Source organism: Loxodonta africana, chromosome 3 (assembly GCF_030014295.1).
Source record: "Loxodonta africana isolate mLoxAfr1 chromosome 3, mLoxAfr1.hap2, whole genome shotgun sequence".
Lineage (NCBI taxonomy): Eukaryota > Metazoa > Chordata > Mammalia > Proboscidea > Elephantidae > Loxodonta > Loxodonta africana.
The window spans coordinates 153,064,982-153,089,564 of record NC_087344.1 but is presented as its reverse complement, the minus strand read 5'-3'; the positions used below and the strand labels follow the sequence as shown (position 1 = coordinate 153,089,564).

The following is a 24,583-nucleotide window of genomic DNA, read 5'->3' as shown; positions in this document are numbered from 1 at the left end:
ATGCGGACCCCAAATTCTCATAAAAAGACCAGACTTAATGGTCTGACTGAGACTAGAAGGATTGCGGTGGTCGTGGCCCCCAGACCTTCTGCTGCCCCACGACAGGAACCCTTCCCAAAGCCAACTCTTCAGACAGGGATTGGACTGGACAATGGCATGGAGAGGGATGCTGGAGAGGAGTGAGCTTCTTGGATCAGGTGGACACTTGAGACTATGCCGGCATCTCCTCCCTGGAGGGGAGATGAGAGGGTAGAGGGGGTTAGAAGCTGGTGAAATGGACACGAAAAGAGAGACTGGACGGAGAGAGCGGGCTGTCTCATTACGGGGAGAGCAATAGGGAGTATGTAGCAAGGTATATATGAGTTTTTGTGTGAGAGACTGACTTGATTTGTAAACTTTCACTTAAAGCACAATAAAAATTTTTAAAAATATACTTCTGTAAAAATTATTTCAAATGCAGAACTAGCAAAAAAGTACCTATATATCTATGCTAAATAACCAACTGACAAATAACTTACGAAACAAAGTTGATAGCTGTTTTTATTGTTCAAGTGCAGGCAGGCTTCCAGGGCTCCTCTACTTTCACTACATGGTCTGAAGCATTCAAATATCCTTGGTAATGGAAACCACCACTCCTATTCTTTGGGGTTCTGCTTCCCCCTGAAACTCCTCAGCATTCCCATTCCTTAATATTCCTTTATATTTTTAGAGTGGCAATGATCATTAAGATGGCACAGGACCAGGTAACATTTCATTCTAATACATATAAAGCTGTCATGAGTAGGAGCCAACTAGATAGCAATTAACAACAGAGGTAATCATAGAGAAGGGATAATAAAAACCACCACAGTGGTCTCAGAAATGTTACAAAGCTTAAGAAAACTTAAAAGGTGTCCCTCTAGAGGTATGTCGAGTAGAAGATAGGGCACGTTATCCAATGTTTACATAAAAGAACTTATTGATTCTTACCACCCATTACTTAACGTTGTAACTGTCAAGTATTCAAATTAGCTTTGTTTATGAACATTATAATAGGGAATACCATGCTGCCTCTAACAAACACTCAGTCTACAAAAACAAATTTTTTTCACCTATTTAAAACAATGATCTCTTTCAAGAGGCACAATCTTTGCATTTGAGTAGTTGCAACCAACAGTACCTACACAGTACAACCTTTGATGTACAAAGAAAGGCATACATAGAAGAAACATGACATCGAGTGAGAGCAGAATCCACAGGGCTCATAGATCCCTTCTAGCCAAGGATTCATCCTGCAGTTAAACATTATTCTCATTTATAGCTGTAGTTATGTACAGAGGCCTAACTAAAGAAATGAGGATTACTGTTAAGAAACCAAGAAAAAAATAAGCCCATTAATTACCCCATACAGCTGATACATCCTTTATTTAACACATGCAGAGCATAAGTGCCTGAAATAAGTATTTGATGCAATTAAAATAGCACAAATAAAAAGATACCCCAAATGAGCATGCCATCCACACAAAATTGCTAACTTTGCTGCCATGCTAATCTCAGTGTGGTATTGTGTTATTTAAAACCAAGATTATTAAATCAAAGTAAGGGTCTGGACCAAACTAGATTCCATGCCACATACTGCCCCAGAAGCTCTAGCTCATTTACACACATAATCAGCAATCATTAATAAAGCCAAACTAATAGTACATACTGTAAAGTGTGTGGTTTTTTCCTGGTTGTGGAATGGACCTTCAACTTTAGACTCTGCCAACAGCAACAGTATAGGAATTATCTACTGCCATTAAAACCTCCAAAGGCACTCCAGGATTAAAAGTTGCAGACTACAGATCCTTTTTATTCAGTCGGTACTTCTTTAATTGTCTAAGCAATGTTTAGTCAGATAACCCCAGAAGAAGAAAAATGCCTTTACGTTTAGCCAAACAAGGCCATCCTACCAATGTTACACTGTCTTTGTTAAGTTTTTATAGTTTTATTCATACTAACCAAAAATGAATACATAGTGTTATCACTTCCAGAAATATTTCCCCTTTTTATCGGTCTTATATCTTTATTAAAACCAATGAGAGCAAATTTCAAGCATTACAAAACACAAATATTAATTAACAGTGGCAAGAAGGCATAAATTTGACCACAAAAATGCTAAAGCAATCACCCGAATAAGAACAAGAGACCCAAGGCTTTCTCAAAGTCAAATGATAACTCAGTTTTCCTGACTAGAACAATCTATAACTGTATCTTGTTAATATCCTTGTCAGAATTCACTCCCCCGTCCACCAAAAGGTGTAACAGCAGCTTACCTTCAGGTCATACATACAGTGGTCACTAGAAATCAATCAATAATCTCAGAGAGCCTTGAAATCTCAGAAAATAAATAAAAATTTACCAGATTTACTCTGATATTAATATAGAAATTCCCCAAGAATGCCACACACAATCAGAAGCAGTAGATCTCATCATACCCACTATCAGATCACTTTCCAAATTTTCCTATTTTTCTTTCCCTTCCCTGTCCCACTTTTCCTCATCCCAATCCACCCCAAGCACACACACCCTCTACTGGCAGAGAGAATAAGCTATAAAATAAATTCCCTTCTTTTCATTCAGTTGATGCTGAGAGAAAATAATTCTGAAAGAATGCCTGATTTATTCATTAGCTTGTACAATACCTGGAATCATCTGTCACTTCTTCAATAAAGCCTGATTCACATCTGGGACAGATATATTCCTATAAAAGAAAGAAATAAAAGTCTTTCATTAGAAAGCTATGTAACTACTGTCACAGTAGCATGTTGAACACAAGCTGACGCTGTGAAATGTACTCACTGACTCCCAGGATAGTTCTTTCCTGGCAAAAATAGAATTCCATATGGTGTTTGAAGAATACCTTCATAGCTCCCACTGAGAGCTGAAAGGGAGCATGTCAAAGATTTTTGGATTCCTTTTAATGTTATCGATTTTTTTAATTGGAATGAATTCATTATTTATGTTTCTTTTCAAATCTAATGAAAAAGCTCCAGTAGCTATTTCGGAGCAGTAAAAGATCATAATGTTGATGGGTAAAAAAAACTTATTTTTTTACTACAAACACTGAGGGGACATAAACTGAATCACAGCATAAACCAATTTGTACATGAGAGATCTGGAAGGAGGCTTTACAATATTTCTCATCAGTTTTCTGATTATCAATGGTTCCAAATAAAACTTAATATTCTCAGGCACTCTATAGAAATGTTAATTCAAATAACTAAAACAATTCTATTAGATCAGTTTCTGTTTCCCTTAGCACCATAAATCTTACTTTTAAATAATATCAAGTCTGGGGGCCGGTAAGACAGAACACACTTTAGAGCCTGCTTTATCATAGTTTTTAAAAATGTATTTTAACTACCTATTAAGACAGATCTGGCAAAGACATTTTCAGGTATTTTCTTTTTCCCTATACTTTCTGAACCCTAAACTTTGTCTTATCAGAAGATGATGTAACGCTGCATCTGGCTGCACAAGAAAAGACAGTCAGAATGGTTACTCACACTTACCCAAATGCCTACTTAAAAGGGATACAGAGAATAAAAAATCAATCCCTCATGTCAAGATTAGTTTGGTGGAGGCAGTCAATCCAAGAACCAAAAACAATTAAATAACTGCTATAATCAATGCATAATGGTATCATAACCAAATACCAAAATTTGCCTGGGGGAATCTGGGAAGGCTTTGTCTGAAATACCCACTGCCGTGGAGTCAATTCCAACTCACAGCAACCCTATAAGACAGAGTAGAACTACCCCATGGGGTTTCCAAGGAGCGGCTGATGGATTCAAACTGCTAGCCTTCTGGTTAGCAGCCAAGCTCCTTGTCTGAAAGAGAGGTTCTTTAAAAATTTAAGTCTGTTTATTCAATAAAAAAGAAAATTATGAGTTAAGGATCATGACAATAGAATACAGTGTGCACAGATGTTAGAGGGGAGTGGTATAATGAGCATGGATAGGTAGACAGGGATCAGATTGTAGAAAACTTCAGATACCATGCTGAATAGCTGGGACTTTACCCTATAGATCTGAAATTCTCAACTTTTTTCCTCCACTACACACATGAATGCTCATTAGAAGCAAGGACGGTTACGCTTTGTCTCACATACTTTGGATACGTTATCAGGAGGGAGCAGTCCCTGGAGAAGGGCCTGGAGAGGGGCATCATGCTTGGTAGAGTAGATGGTTAGCAAAGAAGAGGAAGGCCCTTAACCAGATGGACGGACACAGCGGCTGCAACAATGGGCTCAAGCATAACAACGTTTCCAAGGATGGCGAAGGACTGGTCCGTGTTTTCTTCTGTTGTACATAGGGTCGCTATGAGTAGGAACTGACTCAACAGCACTTAACAACAACATACCAAAAGATGATACACACTCCTAATGGGCTTATTGTGACCTATTACAGACATAAAATAATCTGGAGACCATATAAACCCTGAGACCCTCCTGCCACTCAATCATCTCCCACCCTCCCAGGCAACAGGAACTCTATTCCTTTCTCACTGAGAAAGCTTAACCAAATGCAAGTGAGACTGACTTTGTTGTTGTTGTTAGTCATCATCAAGCCTATTCCAACTCATGCTTAAATCTACCCTAATGTCTAAAGTTAAAAAAAAAAAAAGGAATCAAAAACTGTTGTAAATCACCAAGTTCACAATGCCAACCTCTCTTCTGTCTCCCTATCTCTCTCATTCCCATTGCTTTAAATACCTACTGTGCTCCAAAAACTTCCAAATGTGTTATCTCCATCCCAGGCCACTCTTCTGAACTCTAAGTTCATTTCTCCTCATATGTATTCCCTCTTGCTCTTTCTCTTTCTTACACAGAAACACACATACACACCCCCAAGAAATGGCCTGTTTGCTCATACTGAAAACCTGGGAGTCATTCCTGACACCTCCCTCTCTATTTCCCACACTCAACCATCAAGTCATGGCCCTCCCACCTCCAACACATTTCTCAAATGTACCTACTTGTTGCTCCATTGCCACAACCTTAGCCCAAGTCAGCACTGGCTCTAGGCACTGAATGCCCTCCCCCTCTTAAGTGATGTCCTGGTTTTCTTCTAGCTTTTTCCAATCTGTTCTGCATATTGAAGTCAGAACAATCTTTTAAAAACATAAAATAGATCCCGTCATTCCTATGCTTAAAATTCTTCAATTACTTCCTAAAACATGTAAAAGAAAATCCAACTCTTTAGCATGACTTATAAAGCCCCTGATTCAGCTGGTTTCTGCTCAACTTGCTAGTCTCATTTCAGGCTACTCTCTCCCTCCCTCAGTGCGTTATAGTCACACTGGCCTTCTTTCAATTCTTCTCACCAAGCTCATCCCTGCCTCGAAGCTTTCATATACACTGCTTTCATATAGACTGCTTCCTGTAACTACAACAAGGAGGCCTGGTGGTGCAGTGGTTAAGAACTTGGCTGCTAGCTGAAAGGTCGGCAGTTTGAACTCACCAGACTCCAAAAGAGAAAGATGTGGCAGTCTGCTTCTGTAAAGATTACAGCCTTGGAAATGCTACAGGGCAGTTCTACTCTGTCCTACAGAGTTGCTAAGAGTTGGTATTTGATATAGTTGAAATTTTCTATGACAAAATTTTTGTATGTTTGTTTGTTAGTTTTAAGTTACCCCAGTCTGAGAAACAGACGCCAAGAAACTGTTAACCAAACTATGTACTGAACAAACTGTGACCAACCCAAAGTAAAATTTGAATATTAGAAATAGCCTATGAAGTTACAGAATTAAGTGTGGGGGGAGGAGGCTTACTAATATTTATTAAACACTTATGATGTGCTCAGCATTGTGCTATTCCTCTTAACCACTCTGTGGGGAAAATATTGTTATTTCTATTTTACAGGTAAGAAAGTGAAATAAATTGTCTGTTGCAGATTTTATTTTCCAAATGATCCCAACAAGTTCTCCCAACCCAAATGCTTTTCTGCAATATGACCTTCCTATTCTCTTTTAAGAGATGAAGTCTATTTATTCACCTCTTTGAATCTAGTGGCCTCTGTTAACCGATATGATCAAAGTAAAGCTTGGTCAGTTTCAGGCAGAGCCTTTAACTGGCCTAGAAGCTTCTGTTTCCTCTTAGAGCCCTGAGCAACCATATAGCAAGTCCAAGCTACTCTGCTGAAGAGCACTGACATATCAGACAAGTAAGGAAAAAGAACATCTTGGAAGCCTAGCCCAGTAAAGCCTTCAGATGGCTCCATGTCCAGGCTCTATCTAACCACAGCTGCATAACAGACCCCAAACGAGAACTGATCAGCTGGGACCTGTCAATCCACAGAAACATAAGAGACAACAAGAAATTACTGTTTTAAGCCATTAAATTTTGGGTGATTTGTTAGGTAGTAACAGAAAACTAAGGAGTCCCGGTGGCACAGTGGTTAAGCACTCTGCTGCCAGCCAAAAGGCTGGTGGTTCAAAACTACCAGCAGCTCCATGAAAGAAAAGACGTGGCAAACTGCTACCATAAAGATTACAGCCTAGGAAACCCCAATGGGGCAGCTCTACTTTGTCTTACAGGGTTGCTGTGAGTAGGAATCTACTAGCGGGCACACCAACAACAGAAAACCAGAACACGGTCCTAGGGATGGAAAGGAGCTTTGAACCTTGATCTTTCTTGAATCCAAAACTCTATCACACTGATTGAAAATAACTATGCTTTTGACAGAAGGAAGAAAAACTATAATTTGTTGAGGGTTGAATGGAAAGGCTTATGGCAGGGCCAGAGGAGGCCTCGGGAAATTCAGCAGCCATCCAGACTACTATCCCCTAACCCCTTAAAGAATTTATTACCTTGGTGAATACAACACAATACCGGGTCTGACCCTCAATCTTACAAGCTCAGAAACCTCATTTGGCAGAGTAAGAAAGGACTTGTCTCTTGGATATTCATATAAAACCAAATTTAGAAGTTGTATATATATAAACCTAGAATGCTAGTTTACTTAATTATAATGAAAAAGGGTTATCAAATGCCCATTTACTTTTACTATTCAGCATAGTCTTTCGCAATAAGCAGATCTACCTGGAAAGCATCATGACATAAAGGAAAAAAGTTCTGGAATTAGAGAGCTGAATTCCAATCTCAGGTCTCCACTAATTTTGGATATGAAAGTCTTGAGGAAGTCACATTACCTTTCTGACTCAGTTTTCTCATCTGTAAAATGGAGACACTTGCTTCGTTGCCGTATTCTTGTAAAGATTAAGATTTTGCAAAATACTTAACTCAATGCCTGGCAAATAATATAGTAGACACTTCATAAAAATACCTACTGTAGTTATTCCTGATTACAATCACTTGATTTTAACAAGCAGAAAACCAGACCAAGAAAGTATGTAATTATAAAGCTGTGTCACCATGCTAGGATAGTCTCACCTATCCATCCCCACTATGAACATAAACAAAATCCTGAAAATCAGGGACCTGGGATCCCTCTATCATGGGCAGTACCAGGAAGGGCACTGCTTATGTTTGCCTCTGACTCTTCCTTTTCTATGCTTTCAATACTGACCAGCGATTCCCACACCCTCTTCTAATGCATGCATTCTTTCTCCAGATTGAGTATATTATAATTATTTGATTATATTTTTTGAGTTACACTCAGAAATCAGTCATGCCTTGAGATTACAACCAGACTGAATTTTAAGTGTTTATCTCTTGGGGCACTTATAAGGATGGGTGACTTCAGATTTTAATTTTTCCTAACTTTTTTCAGACGTAAGCTTAACTTCAATGAGTCAGAACCTACTCTATAGCACCTAATAACAACGACGACAACACGCTTAACTTCAGTTTCAGGGGAAACTTCCATGAATTAAAGACAATTGTAAAGGGGTCAAATAGGAACCAAATACAGGCTCTCCCTGTCTCCATAATCCTCACCACCCCACCTTTCCCCCAGCCTTGGCCTTAGTATTATCCTAATATATTCAGATACAGAGTTCTGAATTTAAAGCATAAGTGGCATTTGTTGGGGGTAGAAGGGAAATCAAGAATAAATAATGAATTAAGTACCCACTATACACCTGTAGAAACCCTGGTGGTGTAGTGGTTAAGTGCTACAGCTACTAACCAAAAGGTTGGCAGCTCGAATCCACCAGGCACTCCTTGGAAACTCTATGCGGCAGTTCTACTCTGTCCCGTAGGGTCGCTATGAGTCAGAATTGACTTGACGGCAATGGGTTTGGCTTTTTTTTTCCTATATGCCTGGTGCTATAAAAATATCTCTTCTGCTCAGTTATTAAATACATCAAGTCTTCACACCGAACCCCCACCAATAATCTCCAATGTATATAGCCCCCATCATAAAATCTTACCCGCCAAAATATGCAGTAAGTCATTTCTATTATCCATCTGTAAAACAGAAAACCGTTGCCTTCAAGTCAATTCCAGCTCCTAGTGATCCTACAGGACAGAGGAGAACTGCTGCATAGGGTTTCCAAGGCTGTAGTCTTTACTGTGTGGCAGAGGCTGGTGGTAGGTTCAAATCACCAACCTTCCAGCTGGCAGCTGAGCGCTTAACCACTGTACCAGTAGGGCTCCTTGGAGAAGCAAACCTAAGTTACTTACCTAGAATCACTAGAAACAGAAACCCAGTTGTTTCCATCAAACTAAGCTGCCTTCCCCCTAAAGTCTGAAAGTATACTGTACACAATTCTAGTGAAAATAGTGAGTAGCAGGTACATGTGAATGAACTGCTTCAGATGTTCCACTGCCTATTTCATCTAAAAATACCCACATGCAGAAATATTTTTTACCATTAATAGTCTGCATGAAGAACAACTCCCTAAGCATAGCTTAGCCCAGATGCTTACCCACTGAAAAGAGGAACAGCACAAGAGGACACAAAGCACTTAGAATACATGAGGGAAAGGAAAGGATGGTTTTTAATAGATTAATGCATCATTTCTTCTTCCTTCCTACACTGCAAGGGATCAGTTATCACAAAATATGAGATGCTGGCAGGACAATGAGCTACAAGCCAGGATCTGCTTACAGCAAGTCCTATAGTGTGAAGCTTACTTACCCTGGAACCTTATGCAAATATAATTCAATAGTTATTCAGTATATAAAATGTCATACAAAGACTGACTATTTATTTTCTAATTCCACAGCACTGCTTTTCTACATTTTCACTATCAGCTTCTCAGTGTTTTTTTTTTTTTAATTTAAAACAGAAGAAGCCTATTCTGTCTCATCTGAGAGTCAAAATCAAAGATTACAATATTTAGTTACACCCTACTGTTTATATTCGCTTTGAGCATAACATGACAAAGCTGTTCAGAACAGTTCCTTTTCAAACTCCTAATTAGGAGGATTAGGAACATAAAATCTTTGAAACAAATCACAGCAACTAGGCCAGGTACCCACCACATCCTGAATTTCACACCAATTCACATCAACTCCACATCTCTAGGTCAAAGTTCCTGCTTTTTATTCGAGACTATTTCCATAATTCCCTATCGCCTTTTTTCAAGCAAGGTCAGATTTCCTCCATTTTCAAAAGCATCGAGTGAACCCTAAAATAAAGACAAGAGAACTTCTAAATTGTTTCCAATTCCACCATTACCTTCAGGGTCATTAAGAAGGACCTTTTTCTCCATCTGTAATACCAGAGCACAAATGCTGTCCTCACTTGTCTCCCTCACCTCTCCTTCAGGAAAACTAGAAGTCTGTCTGTCCTATTCACATGTCCAAGGAGCTGTGGTGGCAAAGCGGTTAAGCACTCAGCTGCTAACAAAAAGGTCCGTGATTCAAATCCACCAGCCACTCTGCAGATGAAAGATGCAGCCGTCTATTTCCGTAAAGATTACAGCCTTTGAAAACTCATAGCGACCCTACAGGACAGAGCAGAACTTCCCCCATACGGTCTCCAATTAGTCACCTTTTGGTCAGCAGCCCCACCAGGGCTCCACCACAGAAATAAGAACTGTGACACAAATACATATGTGCACACCCATGTTCACCACAGCATTATTCACAATAGCAAAAAGATGGAAACAACCTAAGCGCCCATGAATGGATAAACAAACTATGGTGGATACACACAATGGAATACTAAACGACATTAAAGAACAATGATGAATCCATGAAACATCTCACAACATGGATGAACCTGTAGGACATTATGCTGAGTGAAATAAGTCAATTACAAAAGCATGAATATTGTATGAGGCCACTATTATAAAAAGTCAAGAAAAGGTTTACACACAAAAAGAAACATTCTTTGATGGTTACCAGGTATGAGAGGGGAGGGAGAGAAAATCACTAACTAGATAAAAACCAAAAAAAAAAAAAAAAAAAAAGCCCATTGCCGTCAAGTCAGTTCTGACTCACAGCGACCCTGTAACTAGACAGAAGACATGAGTTAACAAGAGGGATGTCAGCATGACGTGACCAAGGCAAAGCAAAACACTGGGAGGAACAGAAGTATAAAAAGAAACAGCAGTAAATACTATTACATACACAATCATGCAATAACGATAATCCCACCCAGTGCCTTCGAGTCAATTCCGACTCATAGCGACCCTATAGGACAGAGTAGAACTTTACCCATAGAGTTATTAGTGTGTGATAAGAATAATAACAAAAATTTACGAGTAGATACACAGGTAGATATGTAAGTTGAACAGGTGTGGGATGGCATATGGGAGTACACCCACGAACATATATAGGTTTGGCAGAGGATATTTCTACACACATTTTTATATATACTGCAAATATGTCCACATATATAGTAGAGCACACAGAGGGCAAAGCTACGAAAACTTCTTAGTCATAACCAAACACCTTGAGGAACTGGATCACTGGGCTTGAGGGCTTAGGAACACAGTCTCGGGAGACATCTAGGTCAACTGGCATAAAAAAGTCCATAAAGACAATGTTCTACATCTTACTTTGGTGAGTAATGTCCGGGGTCTTAAAAACTTCTGAGTGGGCACCTAAGATACAACTACTGGTCTCTTCCCATCCAGAACAAAGACGAGTGAAGAAAATCAAAGACTCAAAGAAACAATTAGTCCAAAGGACTAATGGGCCACATGACTCAGAGCCTCCACTAACCTGAGACCAGAAGAACTAGATGGTACCGGGCTACCACTACCAACAGCTCTGATCTGCTGTGGACAGAGTGAGAGAAAAATGTAGAACAAAACTCAAATTTATAAAAAAGACCTGACTAACTGGTCTGATAGAGACTGGTACAATCCCCCAGACTATGGCCCTTAGACATCCTTCAAACCTGGAAAAGAACCCACCCCTGGAGATCACTTTTCAGCCAAACAATAGACAGGCCTAAAAGTGAACAGTAACACTTGCAAGGAACATGCATGAGCCTCAGAACAATCAACAATATGAGACCAAAAGGGCAGCATTTGCCCTAACACAAATTTCAGGAGGCAGGAAGGGGCAGGAAAGATGGACAAATGTAAACGGGGAACCCAGGGAGAAAGGGGACAGAGTGCTGTCACGTCTAGGGGATTGCAACTAATGTCACGAGACAAAATGAGTATATATCGCTAAATGGAAACTAATTTGCTCTGTAAACTTTCACCCAAACCACAATAAGATGTTCCAAAAAAAAAAAATTCATCATGTTAATTAAATAAATCTCTTGTTTATCTAGGAAAAAAAGAAGTATCAGAGAAAAAATTAACCTCATACAATCCAATATGGCCAGAAAAGACTTAGTTGTAGTGTTCTTTGTTTTAAAGGTAGCAAAAGGGGGAATAATCCAGCAGCATAGATATAAAACGGTAAATGATCCAAAAAAAGTGTAAGTCTTTAGTTCTGATATGTACTACAACAGTTTGGAGGGAAAATTTATCTTCTTACATTTAGCTTAGGTTGAATTCTCTTACATAAACTGACAACATTCGTTCACTCAGCAAATATTTTCTAAGCTCTACATTCCAAGCATGATGCAGAAAAGAAAAGCATGCTTGGTGGGGAAAGAAAAATAACCTGGGATTGAGTCACTGAAATCATGTACAAAGTGTATGTGCTGATAAAATCGTATTTCCACCAACTATATTCTAGAAATTAGGGAAGCAAAAGCACACAAAACAAACTCAATATCCTAATCTTAGGTACTGAATCTCAAAATAATAACTGACCAGTGCTTCAGAACAGCAAAAACTGGTTAAGAGCAATGGATTTCAAATTAAATAAAGCTAGACTGGAAACAAAGAATAACAAACCAGTTGTATACTGTTGGGCAAGTCACCTCACCTAATCAGATAGCGTCTGGAAGAAAAGAAGCTCTCAACAAACTGTAGGTTCTAATACCCTTCTCTGAGCAATCTAGATGTGGAGCATTCCTCAAACCGTGTTTCACAAGATATTAGTCAGCGGTCTACTAAGCCCCCACCAAAAAAAAAAATCTAGAAGAGGCTGGATTAAAAATATTAACCATGGTTTCTATACTGAAAGATTTTCAGAGCCATTAATATGCTGTTCTGTCATAAAAGGGGAAGTGGAAGGATGGAAATGGGGAGAAGATTTAATATGCAGTATTTTATGATTCTGAATTCCTATTAAATCTCCTGGCACACAGTCTGAAAAATACTGATTTAGACTACTGATTTCTACTACTGACATCCAGATTCCACAAAGTAGTATAATTTTAAAATTAAAAAATTGGGAACCCACGTAGGATGGCCAACTTTTTAATTTCCCAAGTAAAAACATTAAAAAAAAAAAAATCACCAACTATCACCAACATTTCATTTTAAAAGGATCACTTTAAAACCAAAAAGGTCGTGATCTTATAATAAAGATCTTTATAACAACAAAAAGACAATGAGCCAACCATAAAAATGGGCAACGGACTTGAACAACCATTTTATTAAAGAAAACCAAAAACCAATCACATTGCCGTCAAGTCGATTCCAACTCATAGTGACCCTACAGGACAGAATAAATCTGTGTCATGGGGTTTTCAAGGAGTGGCTGATGGATCTGAACTGCCAACCTTTTGGTTTGCTGCGGTCAGCTCTCAACCACTGTGCCACCAGGGCTTGTTTCACCAAAGAGGCTATTCAAATGGCCACCGAACAGACAAAAAGATGTTCAGCATCATTGTCATCAGAGAGACAAAGATCAAAACCACAGTGAGATACCATTTCACTACCACTAAGACGGCTAAAAATAAAAACAACAGAAAATAACAAATGTGGGGAAAATGGAACACTTACCCACTGCCGGTGGGAATGTAAAATGGTACAGCTGTTGTGCTAAACATTGTGGTGGTTCCTCAAAAAACTAAAAATAGAACTACCACACCTAGTGCCAGTGCCATCGAGTCAATTCTGACTCACAGCAACCCTACAGGACAGAGTTATACTGCCCCATAGAGTTTCCATATGACCCAGCAATTCCACTCTGAAGTATATACCTAAAAGGCTTGAAAGCAGAGACTCGAAAAGAGACATATACACCAATAATCACTGCAGTACTATTCACAATAGCCAAAAGGTGAAAACAACCTAAATGACCATCAAGAGGTGAATGGATGAACAAAATGTGGTACATACATACAACGGAATGCTACTCAGCCAGTAGGAGAAATCCATGCTACAGTATGGTTGGAGCTAGAAGACATTATGCTGAGCAAAATAAGCCAATCACAAAAGGACAAATACTGCATAACCTCGCTTATTAAAAAAGGCAAGAAAAGGCAAATGTATACAGACCAAAGTTTATTAGTGGTTACCAGGGATGGGAGGGAGACAGAAAAGGTGGGCTTTAATGATGATGGAAAAATAACACTCATTTAAGGGTAGGGCTGCACAGCTGAATACTGTAATTGCTGTCAAGAAGTTGTACACCTCTAAAAAGTTACGTGATACATTTACAACAATGACAAAAAAAAAAAAAAAAAGAGTAGCTGCTAAGGCTGCTTATGTCAACCAAACACCTCATGGGATTTGGTTCCTTGGGTTTGGAGGTTTAGGGTCACGATTTCATGGGACATTCCAGTTAACTGGCCTAGTAATGTGTTCAGTGCTTCTGTTCTATCTCCAGTCACTGGAGTCTTAAAAGCATACAAGCAGCCATCCAAGGCACAACAATTGGTCTCTATTCACCCGGAGCAACAGAGGAAGAAGCAGAGCCAGCAACAGAAGGAAGACATTGAATATGTGGATATAATGGATTGAATTGTGTCCCCCATATATATGTGTCAACTTGGTTAGGCCACATGTGGTTGTCCTCCATTTTGTGATTTTCCTGTGTATTATAAATCATAATCTCTGCCTGTGGTTAAAGAGGATGAGGGTGGGATGTAACACCCTTGCTCAGGCCACATCCCTGATCCAATGTAAAAAGATTTTCCCTGGGGTGTGGCCTGCACCACCTTTTATCTTTCAAGAGATAAAAGGAAAGGGAAGCAAGCAGAGAGTTGGGGACCTCATACCGCCAAGAAAGCAGCACCAGGAGTAGAGCGCATCCTTTGGACCCAGAGTCCCTGTGCCTGAGAAGCACCTCAACCATGGGGAGATGGAAGACAAGGACCTTCTTCCAGAGCTGACAGAGAAAGCCTTCCGGTGGGGCTGACGTCTTGAATTTAGACTTCTAGCCTACTTTACCGTGAGGAAATAAATTTCTCTTCGTTAAAGCCATCACTTGTGGTATTTCCGTTATGGCAGCACTAGATGACTAAGACAGTGGCTAACTGCCTCCATGAACAACTGCCTCCTTTGCCACAAGACCTAAGGAACTGGATGGTGCCCGGCTACCACTACTGAACATTTTAATCAAAGATTCCATAGAAGAACCCTGCTCAAAACAGGGAAAATGTAGAACAGAATTTCAAGTTCTCATGGACACTAGACTTTCGGGAAACATGGAGGCTGGAACTATTGCCCCCTCACCCCCCAAAAAAAGAACAGACCTTTAAATTAAATATATTTAACACTATGAAAAACTTATTACACTGTCCTCCTTCCTACCATGTGCCCACAGGAAAATCCAGAGCCTCTCAATTAGACCTCTTCATCAAAATATAATATTTGGAATTCTAGTTCTGGGTTTCTATTAATAAAACAAGAGAAGTTCATAAGCATAATCAAATGCACTTCACAGCAGGGACATTCAGGTCAGGAAAAATCACATACAAACTGGTTGTTAAAAGTTACCACTGACCATTACAGAGTAAGAAAACAATGAGTTAACGGAATAGAACTTTAAGAACGAAAGCAGTTCAAGAAAACAAAGGGGGTATTTATAAAACAGTCCTCATAAGGAAATTATCTCAGGACAAATTTACCTGTCACTAATCCCAAGTCTTTAAAGGTTTGAGGTTTTAATTTATTCAGTCAACATTACCAACATCAAGAATGTTTGTTTGGCCCCAGACACCGGGCTAACTCAGAACTGAAGCTACTCCCAAAGTTCACCTTTCAGCCAAAGATTAGACAGGCCTATAAAACAAACAATAACACATGTGAGGAATGTGCTTCTTAGTTTAATCAAGTATACAAGACAAAATGGGTAATACTAGCCCAAAAGCAAAGACAAGAAGGCAGGAAGAGACAGGAAAATTGGACAAATGGACACAGGGAACCCAGGGTGGAAAGGGGGAGAGTGCTGACACATTGCAGGGACTACAACCAATGTCATAAAATAATTTGTGTATAAATTTTTGAATAAGAAACTAATTTGCACTGTAAACTTTCACCTAAAGCATAATTTAAAAAAAAAAAAAAAGGAATGTCTGTTTGATTTAATCAAGGAAAATCTCACCACTACATTGCATTGTCTTCAATTCTAAGATTTTCAAGATTTTTCATTAATCGTAAGACAAGAGAATATACATGATAATAGTTTTTAACTTCATGAAGGAGAATCTTTGTTTCAGAGGTAAAATTTAAATCCCATTAGGATTAATTCAGTGGATAGTACATGATCTACATAGAAAAACTACAGAACAAAATTCTCTTACACAGAATCCAAAAATACTCAGAAGCTCAAATCACTAAACCATCAATAGCAGAAATAAACACAATTGCTTCATTTTACAGATGAGGAAAGCTAAATCCTCAAAGGTTCAATAATTTGTTTAACGTTAAAATGAAACTTCTCCCCACAGCACTATAATACGACTTATATATAATTAATAAAATAAATGAAACCAGCTATAGAAAGGGCTAAGAAGCCCTGGTGGTGCAACAGTTAAGAGCTCGGCTGCTAACCAAAAGGTAGGCAATTCAAATTCACCTGCTGCTCCTTGGAAACCCTACGGGGCAGTTCTACTGTCCTACAGGGTCACTATGAGCCGGAACTGATTCGGCAGCAACAGGTATAGAGAGAGCTGACAGCAGTTGCAAAATGAAGGCTGGTGGTTAGTACTACAGCTTTACTGCCAGTTTGTTTCTTCTGAAAGCCCCTTCCTACCATTTTAAAACTTATCTGAGACATTTGCTTTAATCTTCAGATAGCTCCATTACTTCGATGTTTAAACAGAAAGTCAAAAGGAGGAGAAAATATTTAAGTCCTAATTCCACTATCCATTTTTCCCAACTTTTTATGAATCTCTTTACTTCTTTAGCCAAAGTACCCACAACAGCTCCTGGGATATACAGTAAAACCTGAGAGAGCTGAAACTCAACGGGACTGCCTTGTTTTTCTGGGTCTCACAAGTTTTCTGCCTTCAACAGGGTGCAGTCTTACCACGTTTCTATCCTCATTTTAGTGAAAAGTATTTGGGTTTTCCTTCTCTGACAGGTTTCTGCCTTACACAGGTTCCAGGTTTTGCAAATTTTGCTACAGCAAACCAGTTGCCCTGGAGTTAATCCCAACTCAGTGGTGACCCCATGTGTCAAAGTGGAACTGTGCTCACCGGGTTTTCAATGGCTGATTTTTTGGAAGGAGATCACTAAGCCTTTCTTCTGAGGCACCTCTGGGTGGGCTCCAACCTCCAAGCTTTCAGTTAGCAGCCAAACGTGTTAACTGTTTGCACCACACAAGGACTCCCTTGGAATACTGCAGGCACCAATACGTAGTTAGTGGGCAATGTGGCTCAGTGGTAGAATTCTCTTCTTCCATGCAGAAGATCAGGGTTTGACTCCAAGCCAATGCACCTCATAAGCAGCCATCACTCATCTGTCAGCGGTGGCTTGAATGCTGCTATGACGCTGAACAGGTTTTAGCAGAGCTTCTAGACTAAGGCGGACTGGAAGAAAGGCATGGTGACTGATTTCCAAAATTTAGCCAATGAAAGCCCTGCAAATCCCAACAGTCTGATCCACAACTGATTATGGAGATGGTACAGGACCAGGGAGCATTTAGTTCTGTTGGGTATGGAATCTCCATGAGTCAGTCAGACTTGTCGGCAGCTAACAACCATAGTTACTGAATGAATGCAAACAGACTGCTGTTATTACTGCATGACCTTCTGCTATTATCAAATACAAGTCAATTCTAAAATGCTGTATTTCACAAATACAGTGTATTCTGTGTTCTCAAAAAAAACTCCAGACTTTCTAAATCAATCAATCATACTCAAGATTAGAAACAGACATACTTCTGCCACGAATTACGAGAAGAAGCTAGAAAAACACCATATATAAATATGTAGAGAATTTAGTGGAAACCTTTTATAGCACTTGTATTTCAGAATCAAGTAGACCCATGTTATACTGGCTAATCTTGTTAGAAGCCTTTGGGATCTCTGACTCTGCTCTAATACTGTATCTAACACTGGTTTACACTAAAGCAGGATGCTAATATAATACTAAAACAATCCCCCTTACTGAATCAGCACCTACACTTGAAGCAGAATAACAAACCGACGACTTTAGTGATTAGTTAAGTAAGGTTGAAAATTTTAGGGAATTAATCACTCACCATTCCCACTTGCTAATATTACTTTCAACCACTTTTTAATCTAAAAAAATGCAAATCAAGACTAGAAGTGAAAGCTAATTTGCCTTTTACATGCTACTAAAGAGAAAGTAAAAATACATTATAAATAGCTTTCACACTACATCAGCAATTCAAATAGCAACAATTTTTTCAACCCAACAAGTTATGGTTCAAAATTTTTATTGTAGGGGTCTTAAGTCCTCAACCTAACTTGTCTTAAGTAGGAACACTAACGTCTTTGTAAACACAAGATCAGGCCCTAATAACTAAAACCATAAATTCAAAATCAGGGGAATAACACCTCAATAAATTTGTCTTGACTATAAAAGCACCTCACACTATCACTTAAATTACAGAAGATTCACCAGAAGCAAATCAGTTCCATTCAACAAATTCAGTTACGAATGATAAATGAAATAACTCTTCTTAAAAAGCCAATCTACTGGTCATCTGGAAGCATATAACTATGGGAAACATACACGCTCATATATAAAAGCAAAGCTAGATGCAAAAACAAGAGGTTCAACTTTGCATGCCACTTATTAATGGCACAGTGCACTTGGTTCATCAGACCACTGCTTTGAGCCAACCTTTATTCACTAGCCTGCACATCTGTACTTCATTTTAAGGTGTTTTAGGATCATTATTATCCCCATCATTTTCAACAAGTACAAAAGCAGAAAAGTAGCAAGAAAAAGCTTGCAATTATAATTCATTCATTCAACAAATACTAATTGAATGTCTACCATGTACTAATGTTCCAAACACTGATAAAAAAAGAAGTAGCAATAATAAATGCGAGTGGTGAAGAAATGAGAAATTTAAAGGCATATGGGGAGAATTGTCTGAAGTACAAATAAGTCAAGTGTAAAGGACAAAGACTGAATCTTGCAATCCGTGAAAAGTACGGTACTAAATCGGTGAATAATAAGCAAGAGAAAAGGAGGAGTGAATGATACAATGAAAAAATGTTTTGCTGTATGACTAGAGATCATTCTCAATGATGACAATACAGTCCTTTAGGGGACATTTTGGACATTTATGGAAGTGCCTTTGTCACAATAATTAAAAATGCTACTGACATTTAATGGGCAGAGGCTAGGAAAGCACAGTAAAGACCAGCACAAAGAAGAAGTGTCTCTATTCTCAAAACTTTCCATATGGATAGTTAGGTGAATGAAAACCTAAGTCTTTTCTGCATAATTTTAATATATAATAAATTTTCAGGAAGGCAACCATCAAATGAGAGGAAATGGCACTTTATTTGTAACTTTACCAAGACTTGCTCTCCATTTTTGTGCTTTGCCTCTCACAGTATTTAAGTTGCAAATACCCTGACAGCAGTCTACTCTGGTAGCTGTTAAATTGATTCAATGTTTGGTGCCAGTATCTACTACATTACGTCTTTCTGTTATGGATAGCCTGAGTATTCACAGCTTGAAATATGTATTATTTTGTCATGAATTTTTTTTTATTTACCTTTATATTGTGGATTAAAGAATTATTTTATTTTTAAGAAATATGTGTAGGAAAGTTATATTACCTAGGAATTTCATTTCATTAAATGCAGTATTTCAAAATATTATAAAAAAGAGGGTATTGGGTCTGATATGTTTGAGAATCACCAGGCTAAAAGATTAGCATCATTGTCAGATGCCTGCAGGTCACAGTTAATTCAGGAAAAAGCAGAAAAAGACATGTAACTATGGAAATTTTTCTTGAGAATGTAAATTCTAAGCAAGGTGACGGCGAGCATGACGAAACCCTTTTTGTAAGCTGAAGATGGTTCTTTAGGTTTAAAGTCTATTCAAATCTGCACAACAACAAAGTAAGGGACAAGGAGGTTAATATAGGGTACCCCGTCTAAGTCAGTCCCTGTGACAATTGTGGAAATCAAGGAGAGGTCACCTGTCTTAACAGATTTTCATGAAAGACAAAACTGGTCGTTCTGGGAAAAGACACCCAACAGTCTATTTAACATACAAGAAAACTACGCCTGATTTAAAATCACCAAAGAGCTGATTCACTTCTTTTTGACATACGTGCGCCTGGGGACTCTGAATTTCCTAACAACTGAACTTAATAGAAAAACAATAATAATAATAATAACCTAAAATGTTTCTTCTATGGTAAGGGCCCCATTTCTCTACAAATAAGGATTGCTCATTCCTACACTGCCTTTCAACCAAGGATTACAAAGCTCCATTCCTCTGAATGTTTATTCAAGCTTCCAAAAGACACACCTAAGTATCATGTTACAACGGGATATACCATGTAAACTGAGAGGGTCAGATGACTCAGCTCATCACCTGAAGAATTAGTATCAGAACAAGGAATGCTAACTTCAGTCTACTCTCGCGGTCAAGAGTTTAAAGAAACTAAAAACATAAATACACAATCTCCTGAGCTCATAAAGGCTCTAAAAGAAACACAGAAAGTAAAACCTGACTAATGCTAAGGTGAGCTACAGAAAAATTAAAAGGTAAGTTGTCTGACTTTCACATTGTTTTCAAACTGGAATTTCCAGCTCTTACTAAATTTTACATGTGGTGTTACTACCTCAACTAATTCCCAGCTGACAAAAATTTCGATACTTTTCTTTTAGAAGTTGCCCTACAGTGTGTAACTTGAGAGGAGCGATCCAATTCCTCTGCTCTCAGTAACCACAAGGAAAGTGACCCCAACAGATAACGCTATGACGGAATAGCAGCCACAACTACTGAGCCCTAGTCTCTGTTCTAAACAGTCCCTCCCATCAGGGCCTCGGTTAAAATCATATGGTCTCAATTATCTTATTGAAAACTCTCATCAGGATCCTAAAATTAAAAATCAAAGCTACACAAGAACAAAACCTTAAGCATCAGTGACACAAGAAGAGAACAACTATCCCTTTATCTCTCTACACCAGGTTTTCTCAGTCTCAGAACTCTTGACAGTTTGGGCCAGTTAATTCTTTGCTGGAGAGAGCTGACCCGTGCAGCATGTTTAGCAGCACATCCGGGCTCTACACACTGATGACAGTACCAGCCCCTCCTAAATTGTGACAACCAAAAATACCTACAGACATTGCCAAATGCTCCCCGGGGAGCAAAATGGGCCCAGATTGAGAACCACTGCTCTACACTATCTCCTTTATTTCTCACTATTAAGCTGTGGACAGACGAAAAAGAAGCCAGCATTCACAGGCATCTGATTCTTAGACCTCTTCTAATTTGACTGTAGAGAACAAGATGAACCCATACCCTCCTTCTTTATCTTATAAAATGGCTGTCTGAAAGAATTTAGCATCCTCTCTCTCAACATAAGTGAAAGTCATAAAAAGCCAACTAAACATAAAGAAACATGAAGTGCTAGCATCCAGTCGGTACTTACCAAAAACACACAAGGAATTTCATCTGTAGTGAGTTTAATTTTAAGATTTTGTTGTTCCTCATACTGAAAAGTCCCACAGAGTTCCCCAATATATATGTGTGTATTTATTAGTAGAATTTCAAGGCTAGAACTAGCTTTCTGTCCATGAGAATATGCATTTCTTATTCCTAGATGCTTACAGGGAATATACTAACTGATAAGGTACGTTCAAAATTCACATGGCAGCACCTGCATTTTGTATATCTCTAGTTTTTCCGATGAATATTTCAAAACATTAAAATAACTACTTTTTAAGTATAACTCAGTGTTCAACTCATGATATCACTTATTCATTCAAGAAATACTTAATAAGAAACTGCTATACAGCACCAAATACACACTAAATAATCAAGCAGATTTTTCAGCAGGTATGTCACCAAGAGTTTACGATAATATACTAACCATAAGCTCCCAAACCCAGTTCAAATCACTAAATTGCTTCCCCGAGTTTAGCCACTCTACTAGCATTACTTAGACACCTCTCTGGGATCTTCCTAAATCACGAAATTTAAAAAGCGTGGTCAGTGAGCTTAGAGTTTTAAGGGTCACAAAGTCTTTCAAGAAATCTACTACTTAGCTAGTCATGGGTTGGTCAGAAAGTCTTCCTGTACTAGCACCATTACAAATAAAGCACAATGATTAACACTTTGTGCACTGCCTGGTGACAGGCCAAACGAAAGAAAATCACTTAGTGATAATGATGACATTTTATTAGATCAAAGAAGGTGATATGATGAGGAGACGTGAAAGGGAAAGAAGACTGCTAGCTCTTTCAAGCAAAGCCTCAGAGGTGAGCAATACACTGGCAGTCCTTAATTAAACTGGTCTCTTGTCTGGATTTGGGAGATACCTTAATCCCCACGGAGTCTCTGGGTGGTGCAGTTAACACAATTGCTAACTGAGAAAGGTCAGAGGTTCGAGTCCACCCAGAGGCATCTAAGGAGAAACGCCTGGCAATCTACTTCTGAAAAAATTGAAAACCCTATGGAAATAACAAAAGCACAAACAGCAAAAGACAAAACAAAAGGAACCTCATAAAAATTAAAAACTTTTCTTCATCAAAAGACTTTACCAACACTCAATACAGGGAAGGTCAGCTCAACTGTACTGGGCAGCAAAGCTTCCTCAATAAACGGAATGCTTCGAAGGTCAGTGGAGCAAGGGTTGGGGTTTGGAGACTATGGCTTCAGGGGACATCTAAGTCAATTGGCAAAATGAATTCTATTAAGAAAACATTCTGCATCCCACTTTGAAGTATGGCGTCTGGGGTCTTAAATGCTAACAAGCGGCCACCTAAGATGCATCAATTGGTCTCAACCCACCTGGATCAAAGGAGAATGAAGAACACCAAGGTCACAAGGTAAGTATGAGCCCAAGAGACAGAAAAGGCCACATGAACTAGAGACTTACATCATCCTGAGACCAGAAGAACTAGATGGTGCCCAGCCACAACTGATGACTGCCCTGACAGGGAGCACAACAGAGAACCCCTGAGGGAGCAGGAGACCAGTGGGATGCAGACCCCAAATTCTCATAAAAAGACCAGACTTAATGGTCTAACTGAGGCTAGAAGAATCCCGGCGGTCATGGTCCCCAAACCTTCTGTTGACCCAGGACAGGAACCATTCCCAAAGACTACTCATCAGACATGGATTGGACTGGACAATGGGTGGAGAGAGATGCTGATGAGGAGTGAGCTACTTGTATCAGGTAGACACTTGAGACTATGTTGGCATCTCCTGTCTAGAGGGGAGATGGGAGGGTAGAGGGCGTTAGAAATTGGGAAAACGGTCACGAAAGGAGAGACTAGAAGGAGGGAGTGGGCTAACTCATTAGGGGGAGAGTAAGTGGGAGCATGTAGTAAGGTGTATATAAGTTTATATGGGAAAGACTGACTTGATTTGTAAACTTTCACTTAAAGCACAATAAAAATTATTTAAAAAAAAAAAAAAGACTTTACCAAAAAAGTGAAAAGGCAAGCAAACGACTGGAAGAATATCTTCAGAAACCATACATCCAACAAAAATCTAATAACCAAAATATATATAAAACTTTGACAACAACAAAAAGACAAGCTAACCTAAAGTGAACAAAGGACTTGAATAGCTATTTCACCAAAGAGGATGTTCAAATGGCCACCAAACACATGAAAACATGGTTTAGCGTCATTAGCCGTCAGGGAGACGCAAATCAAAATCACAATGCAATACCACTTCACTCTCACTACAGGGTCACTATGAGTCGGAATCGACTCAGTGGCAATGGATTTTGGTTTAGGATAGCTAAAATTAAAAAAGAAAGAAAACAACAAATGTTGGCAAGGATGTAGGGAAAGTGGAACCCTTATCCATTGCTGGTGGGAATGCAAAATGGTACAGCCATTATGGAATGGTACAACAAAGGGGCGGCTCCTCAAAAAACTAAAAACAGAACTCCTAGGTATACACAGTAAATATCTAGGAGTGGAACTGCTGCGTCATATAGTAGTTCTATTTTTAATATCCTATATATTTTATAATATACCCAAAAAACGTGAAAGCAGAGACTCAAAAATACTTTTTTCATTGCAGCACTATTTGCAATAGCCAAAAGGTGGAAACAACCTAAACGCCCATCCACAGATGAATGGATAAACAAAATATGGTACATACATACAATGGAATACTATCAGCCAGTAGGAGAAACGAAGTTTTCATATGTTACAATATGGATAGAACCTGAAGACATTATGCTGAGTGAAATAAGCCAATTACAAAAGGACAAATATAGTGTTACCTCACTATATAAAAAGACAAGAGAAAGCAAATGTATAGAGACCAAAGTTTATTAACGGTTACCAGGGGCAGGAGGGAGATGGAAGAGAGAGGTTAATGGTAATGGAAAAATCTCACTAAGGGTAGGGTTACACAGCTGATTATTGTAACCACTGTTAATAAGTTGTACACCTGTAAAAGATGAATTGGCAAAAGTTGTATGATAGATACATTTACAACAGTGACACACACACAAAAAGAGTAACTACTCAGGTTGCTTATGTACAACCACACACCTCATGCGATTCGGTTCCCTGGTTTGGAGATTCAACGCCATGGTTTCATGGGGCATCCCAGTTAATTGGCCTAATAAGATGTTTAGTGTTTCTGTTCTATCTTCTAGATCATTGCATAGTACCTAGCACCTTAAAAACTTGTAAGCCAACATCTAAGACACAACAATTGGTCTTTATTCACCTGCAGCTACAGAGGAAAAAGGAGAGTCAGGAATAGGAGG

At 38.9% G+C, this 24,583-nt stretch overlaps 1 protein-coding gene across 1 annotated transcript in view; it reads right to left on the bottom strand.

The window, feature by feature from the left end:
* RNF115 (ring finger protein 115) overlaps window positions 1-24,583 on the bottom strand; it is a 71,274-nt gene that overhangs the window by 40,056 nt on the left and 6,635 nt on the right. The window contains exon 2 of the mRNA XM_003421956.4: window positions 2,664-2,722. Coding sequence (XP_003422004.1) covers window positions 2,664-2,722 — 59 coding nt within the window. The remainder of the gene's footprint in view (window positions 1-2,663; window positions 2,723-24,583) is intronic.